Below are 7976 nucleotides of genomic sequence, written 5' to 3'. Positions count from 1 at the left end.
GCTGTGTTTTCCACTTTGGGTTGGAATGCCGGTATTTGTTTGTATTTAGACAGCCACTTCAGAGCCTGCCTGCCAGGTATCTGTTCTCTTTTGGTTCCTTCCTGAGAAGTTTTACTTTAAATTTGATTGGACGTGCTTTTCTTATAAGTTGCTTTAAATAAATTTCTCCCAAAGCATCATATAGTGGATTTAGACTTTTGTATTATAAAACCCTTGCCTGCCTTTCATTGGAGAATCTCCTCTGTTTTCTATAGCTATTTCTGTTTCCTGACTACAGATAAACAGGTCGCTGTTGCAGTATCTTTTTTTTTTTTTTTTTACCTATTCCCTTTTTTATATAAATAGAACTAAATAGTTTACAGTATAAATTTGTTTGACAAGTAGATATGTACAGTCTCTTTGGTTTTATTTGAAAGGCACGTGAAGCCAAGTGACGATAAGCTGCCCAGATGGGTGGGGGTACAGCATGGAGTCGGACCGCACATTGCTGCGTATTAGCCCATGTTAACCCTTTTTATTTCATAAGAGAACAAGGGGAAAATCTGCCTCAACTACACTACTTAAAGGATGTCCACCCCTGGGAACGAGCGTGCTTCTTGTGGCGTCAGTTGTTCATAGCCGGCAGCCTGTTTCTTTTTAAGGCATTATATTCTGTTCAGATTCATTATTTGTTGGTCATGTTGTTCATTAGGGTTCAGTTAAACTACGCTCCAGATACTTATTTGGATATCATCATATGAAATAAATTTAGAAACTCCAGGTCATTTATAATAATAATAACAAGAACAGCTACATGGTTTCTAGAAAACTCGTCGCCAGCAAACACGCCCATGGCCCCCGGCTTTCCCACCTGGATTGTTTTTTCTAGACCTGATACCTGCCAGATGGTATAGAGCCACGAACCAAAGATCAAGCTGCTGTGCTTTCTGATAAACAACATGAAACAGCCCCGCTTTTACAAAACAGTGGCATCAGGGTACTGTCCATTTTCCTGAACCTTGAAAAACTAAATTTAGAGAGAGAGATGTTTGCATTTTTCTATGAATTCTTAAAAATGTGAATCAACTATTTGAATCATGAAACTTCAGGAGATTGATTTTTATATAAAACAACTGTGCCTTTGTACCAGAGGTGGAAAAATACGATGAAAACCTCCATGAAAAGACAGTTGAGCAAGGTGGAACACCAATTCGATACTACTTTGAAAACCTCAAAATCAGCATTCCACAGATCAAGCTGAGTGTGTTCACCTCCAACAAGCTGCCCTTGGATCTTAAGGTGAGCTGATGTCTAGATAAGTTTTAAATAATGACATTTCCTTGGAAAAGAATGAGGCTGTTTAGGATTTGCTTTTTCTGTTCAGCATCATTTATAGCAGATACTTTTAGAGGTTTCCTTTTTTAGAAGGTTTATTGACTCACATACATATGTATATATATTTCTTTCATTCTTTTAGTGTGTGAGTATGACTTTGCTAAAGATTAAAGAGTAACAAAAGAGAGTAAACAGAGAATTACACTAATACCCATCCACCCTCTGCTTAGCTCTTGGCTTATCGCAGCGAGGTGAACGCCTCCTTTCTAGGGCCACTCCCGGACTCGAGGAGAGCAGCAACCTAGACAGAATCTTTCTTTTGTGCCCAAGACCTACCCGCCCTTCTAGTTCTCTTCTCTTAAGTGTCCACCTCATCTCGAATGGCTGACGCTAGAAATGCCACCACCTTGAAAGAGGTCCCGGCCGCGTGCCCACGACCCGCGGAGATGTGGCCTCACCTATCCACATACCCGGATGTAACATTCCTACAGACAGACACAGTCTGAACACCATCTTCATCTTCTGCAATAAAATCTATTTTTAAAGTAAGGGATGGGGCTGGGATTCAAGCCTAAATCTATTTTTTTCTTCTATACTGTGCTGCCCCCTAGAACATAAGGAACAGAATTTTAGAGTCGTAAGAGTCTTCAATGATCCCCTTTTCTCAGTGGATATCAGAATTTGAAGTGTTTTGTCACTCACGTCTGTGTAGGTAGTGATGAATTAGGATTCCTGATGGAATCCCGGGATCGGGATCCCACCGTTACTGAAGAAGGGAAACACGGAGGAGAGGAGCAAGCGCAAGACCCAGGCTGATTGTTGGAAAGCCTTTCCTTAGGCTGAGTCCAAATCCGGCTCCAGGCAGCTTGCACCCGTTGCTTCTGGTTCGTTCTTCTGTTGCACTGATAGTAATCAGGGCACCCCTCCTCTCACTAACCCCCATCTAAGACTTTTCCCCTGCCCCATGTTGCCTCCTTTCAGATGCTGCAAGATGGTCTCTTTCTAACAGGAATAGCTAGAGACGTGAGCAAATAGGTAATGAGCCTGGAGTCATAAACTTGGATGCCTACGGGGACCGCGCTAGCCATGCAAGGAGGTGAAGCTGTGGAGTGGGGCAGTGGCACACGGTGTGTGCATGCTCATCTGAAGGGGGCAGCGCAGCGCAGCTCAGCCAGTTGTCACAGGGGAATGTGAACCCCACATTGCCAGGTCTTCAGATTTTTAAAGTGAAGCCGGAAATCTGGATTTTTATGTGGAATCTCCTGGTTTTTAAACATTGGCAACCAATTTGAGTTTTTTTGTTTTTTTAAAGCCTGGTGGGCCTAACAAAACACATGTGTGGGCCTCATGTGGTCCACAGTTTGCCAGCTCACAGCTTCTAAAATAGACTTACAGGTAACGAGACAGTAGTCTGGTCAACATCAGAGCCTATTTGGATAAGGATAGGGCAGGGGTGACTGCCTCATTAGGCGGCACACTGGGGCTGAGCGGCTGGGCATGCTGGTCGGGACCAGGGGAGCAGTAATTGCTCCCGCAGCCATCCTGAGAACAGTGCGCGGTGCCCTTCCTGACCAACTGTCCTGTCTGCTTCATTTGCTTTAATTTCATGTTTCCCAGGAGACTGAAGCTATTTATAATTAGCATGGGAGTTGGGGGAAAACCATGGGAAAACCGCTATCTTGCTAATATCCACAAGTATCCACTTGACTTATGTGACCCTTTGGAATGGGTTTGTTTGATAAAGTATATATTCCCCCAGAACACTTGGCACTCGCCCAGCAAACCAGTGTTAAGCATTTCCTGAGAGTTAAGGACTTCTTGTTTTTAAAATCATCTTACTAAGAAACACAGACACCTAAATATGCCTTTCAAATTGCTCCCAGCAGAAAACATTCCCCCAGACTGACAAATGCAGTATGATTTTCTCCAGTTGAGGCAGCCCCGGGCCCCTGTTACATGGCATTGAAGGTATGCTGTGTGTACAATAGACGGGGAGTCATTGAAGGCGAGTGTTTCACTTGGCACTACGTTTAAGGAATGTTTTCAAGGCATTTTTCAAACGATGAAGCGAATTCAGTGGAGCAAATTCAGTGGAGCCAGCTACGTTATGAGGTGTGGGGCGGGGCTGCTCTGATTGGGGTCCATTAATGTTTCAAGCAGAGTGCTGGGAATTGGGACTTCAGAGTTAACATTCTCAGGTTGTGGAAGTCACCGTTTGACTGTGTGCTGAGTTCTCCCAGTGGAGTCTGGGACCCATGAAATGTCATTGGTTCGAAGAGTTTTCTGACAGTGGTGTAACTCTTTATGAGTTGCTCTTCGGAAGAGCAGTGTGCTCTTGGCGATGGATATGTAATGCCTGAAAGTACGTGTGGAGGAAACGGAGTTCCATCCCGGCACAGGAATCCCAAGTCTGACCAAAAGGTAACCATGTCTTTGGGATTGAAGGAATAATTATCTCGATTCCTTTGACTCCGGGCCAGAAGCGAGGCTGTCAGAAACCTCCAAGCAGAGTCTCCAGGTTTACACTGAGGGTACTACGGTATTGCCAGATACAGTGTCTGTTCGGGACAGATACAGTGTCTGTTCGGGACAGATACAGTGTCTGTTCGGGACTCTGGGCGGTTTCACATCTGCTATCTCAATTGGGTTCTTTACTCTGTGATGGAAGAAAGGGAGATAATCGTTCCATTTCCACAAATTCAGAGTCAAAAGCACAGCATTCCGCCCCTTCCCCCATTCCTTCCATTACTCGCCCAGCTTTGCCTGTTTAGAGAGTAGCAGAGCAATAACGAAAATGCCAGGTAGCTTAAGTGTTGCTTTGGGTTTTTTTTTTTTAAGATCAAAAGAGGCCAGGAGCCTTTAAAAGGTTTCACAAGGTGGCCTACAGCAGTTCTTTTCCCATTTAGAGCATTGGGGTATTACAAAAGAAGGGCTTTAATTGAGCAATCTAGTTTGGAAGGAAACCCACATTTTAATGGTCAGAGAGCAAGAGGGTGGGGGTGAGGGGAATTTCAAACAAAGACACTATTTAAAAAGCCTAAAACTGTCTTCTCAAAGGCTTGAAATAATTTGTTGGGAAACTTCAGACCCTTTACTTTTTTCCTCCCCTTCCTAAATAAAAACCAGATTTGTTAAAGGAAAAAAGATCCAGTATTGTTAATTGTATTTCAGAAAGTGCCAGAGAGGGAAATATCCCTGTAGTTTTAAACACCGTCCCAAGAGGGAAATGGGCAAATACCCTGCTTCACATAAACAGTCTCTATGTACCATAAATAAACCTTTAAAGAATGAATTCCAGACTGTTTTGTTTAGTGCAGGATAAACTAAGAAAGGAAAGGACGTGGCCCAGAGACTGACTTGTGATGGGAGACCTTATGGCATATGGACAGGTATTTCTTCTTTCAACTCTAGTTCCTGGAAGACTTCAGCAGTTTGGTCTGGAGGAGGCAGGGATAGACAGTTTCCTATTTTTGATTAGGAACTTATGCGCACAGATTGTTTTCTCCAGAATCCATTTTATAACAGGAAACTGCTACTTGAGTAAATAAGCATCAACTTTGTATACTACTGTATTTGATTAGTCCTTCAGTCACTCTAAGAAAAAGGGGTTTGGCTCTTTCCCTCTCATCATTTCTCCTTCGACCAGAACAGCCTGAAGGTGGCAGGACAGCTCATACCAATAGCTTTAGCTCAGCCTTTTCAAATGAGGGAGGCCCCACACCAGTCTGTGACTAGGTAAAGATCGTTTTTATCGAAGGACCAGAACATGTCCTAGGTTTAGATAAAGCCCATTAACCATGAGGGTTTTAACAACTTACTGAGTCCAGATTTCAAAGTCTTTGCTGCTTGCTCTGTGTGTTTCCTCCCCCTCAATGTCTGGTTACAATGAGGAAGTTGGGGCAAAAAGCTTTTTGCCTTAAGCCTTTGTTTTGATCTTGTTCCCTCTTCTCTGGGAAGAAAGTGATGCTGGGCTGGGAGTAATGCTCGGAGTTGCAGTGACAAAACGAACTGCTGAGCTGATGTCAGTACCTGGGTTTTCCTGGCATATTTATTGTGTGGCTCCAAGCAAAGCAGTTAAGCCTGCTGGGCCTCAGTTTCTCTGTCAGTGACATGAGGGAAAGCAGTGAAACTTACTGCTTAATCCTCACTCACCGTGTGGATGAGTGAGGCGTGCATGAATGCATAGCAGAAAGTTTTTCAGGAGAAATAATATAATCTTCTATTCTGGTCTTCATGCTTTCCACCTAATAAATAGTTACTACTGTGAAAATGAGCACGTTCAAGTCTAAGATCTACTAATAACTAGCTTTATGTGTTTACGCCATCCTCTTAACATTTTGGTTTTATTTATTTTAAAAAATAAGAGTATTAGGCTGAATTAGCATGTTAGGCTAATTTGAGGGTGCTCTTAATCTCTAAAATGTTTTGTTTGAAATTATATAGCGGTTCTCAACCTTCCTAATGCCGTGACCCCTTAATACAGTTCCTCATGTTGTGATGACTCCCAACCATAAAATTATTTTCATGGCTACTCTATAACTGTCATTTTGCTACTGTTATGAATCGTAATGTAAATATCTTTTTGTTTTCGATGGTCTTAGGCAACCCCTGTGAAAGGGTCGTTCGACCCCCAAGGGGGTCGCAACCCGCAGGTTGAGAACCGCTGATTTAGGAGGAGGTCACCAGGGACTTCCCAAGGCACCAGGTCCAGTGGCCTTTTTCCTGCCCTTATCTTTGTAGGTCCCTCAGCCACATTTGATAGTGCAGACCTCCCTGTTCTTGACATCTGTCCTTTCTGGTTCTCTTCCTCCTCTTCTGTTTCTTTCTTCTCTGTCTTTTTCCCAGTGTTCTTTTGCTCTACTAATCCTTCGCCTAACTTATATGTTTAAGTGTCTTTCTTTTTCTTTGAACTGTCTGGTCATATCACTTGTCCATTTTTAAAAAATCATATTATTGGCTTTTTATGTCCTCTAATTTGAGGAAACCTTTATATGAGTTTTGTCCTTGATATCAGTTGCATGTATTTTTTTCTTTGATTTTTCATGTCTTTTTACTTTGCTTTTGGTGTGTGTGTATGTCTTAATCATACAAAAACTTCTTTTTTTATGTTGGCAAATTTATCAGCCTTTTCCCTCTTTGAATCTGAATTTTGAGTCACAAAAAAGTTTCCTCGCTCTCTGGTGTTAGAAAGTGTCATCTGTGTTTTCTTCAATTATATCATTTCAATTATTAACATACTCTTGTTCCAATAGAATTGAAGGCAGCCTCTGAAAATACATGCTAAAAGATTTTTAGAAAATAAAATAAAATTGAAAGTTCATTAAATTGCACATGAGGTTTTAATATAAAGGCATTTTAATTCATTGGGGAATGCATAGGTGTTTTAATAAGTGCTGTTAGACTAACTAGATAACAAAATGACAAATGTAAAATTAGATTTATTATTCACACTCTACATAAGGACCACTGCTAAGTGGATCAGAGATGTACTAACATTATTAGCATGAAAACGTGTTTTCCCATTCAGAACAGAATATTTGGCATGCCCTCTAAAATTCCTAAAATATCACTCATGTTAAATAAAAATATAATTGGAAAATAAAGCATATCCAGATATTGTTAACTGGCGTATAGCAGACCCAGACCAGCTGAGAATTACAAGAAAAGCTAGATATAAAAAACCCAAAAGTCTGTTGGAAAGCATTGGAAAGCCACCAAGACTGCCAGGACTCGAGGGTCCAAGATTTATGCAAGGAGGGAAACTCGATAAGGTGAGCCCAACATTGACTCTGGCTTTATTCTTGAGACATTTCTAATTTGTAAGTGGTGTGGGGAGAAAGGTAGGGAAGTCAAGCAGAAAGCAGCTGCCAAGAAGCAGAGAATCCGACTAAAGCTTGTGGCAATCTCGTGGGGCTGGCAAAGCAGAAGTTGGACTTCTTTGCTACTCAGAGAGCTGGTAATTGAGGGGCTGATATCTTTAGAGAGGGATAGGCAGAAAAGAGACCCCAATATTCTGAGCCGCTTTATATCTTGAGGCAGATGCCAATTTCTAAGTAACCTAGTTGGACAGAAACCAAGCAAAAAGGGGCAGCCAGGAAGCTGATGAGCTACATAGACCTTTTAGCAGTTTTATGATGTTGGGGAGAGCGAAAGTAGGGGAATGGAATTGGTTTTCAGTTGAGACCACTGAAGGACTGTACCAGGACTTATAAAGACTAAAATCTAGCCTTTAGGAAGCCCAAACCCTCATTGGATTAAGCCTTTTTAACTGCCTTCCAGAAGATAAAGACCCATCCAAAGTCTCTGTAAGTTTTCATATAAAATATTGGCATTCAGTTACAAATTCCCAGGCCTACCAATAGATAGGACCAAGAGAAAAAATAGACACTAGAAACAGACCCTCAGATAAACCAGACTTTGGTATTATCAACAGACTTTTTAAAAATAACTATAAATGTGTTTAAGAAGTTTACTAGAAGGCCAGCCGAGTGGCACGTTGTTTAGGAGTTGGCTTGGGACGCCAGCTCTGAGCAGCAGGGCCCCAGTTCGGATCCCACATGAGAGCCAATGATGCTGTGCCCTTACAGCTAAGATGATGAACAACAGCTCGACCTGGAGCTGGGCTGCTGTGAGTTGCCAGTGTAGGCTGCAGTGGGGCTGGT

General features: G+C 42.1%; 1 protein-coding gene across 1 annotated transcript in view; it reads left to right on the top strand.

Moving 5' to 3' along the window:
- VPS13D (vacuolar protein sorting 13 homolog D) overlaps positions 1-7976 on the top strand; it is a 299465-nt gene that overhangs the window by 179469 nt on the left and 112020 nt on the right. Inside the window, exon 57 of the mRNA XM_019639700.1 lies at positions 1132-1278. Coding sequence (XP_019495245.1) covers positions 1132-1278 — 147 coding nt within the window. The remainder of the gene's footprint in view (positions 1-1131; positions 1279-7976) is intronic.

The sequence above is a fragment of the Hipposideros armiger genome, unplaced genomic scaffold (genome assembly GCF_001890085.2).
Source record: "Hipposideros armiger isolate ML-2016 unplaced genomic scaffold, ASM189008v1 scaffold_46, whole genome shotgun sequence".
NCBI classification, from domain to species: Eukaryota; Metazoa; Chordata; class Mammalia; order Chiroptera; family Hipposideridae; genus Hipposideros; species Hipposideros armiger.
This window is presented reverse-complemented; position numbering and strand designations above follow the sequence as displayed.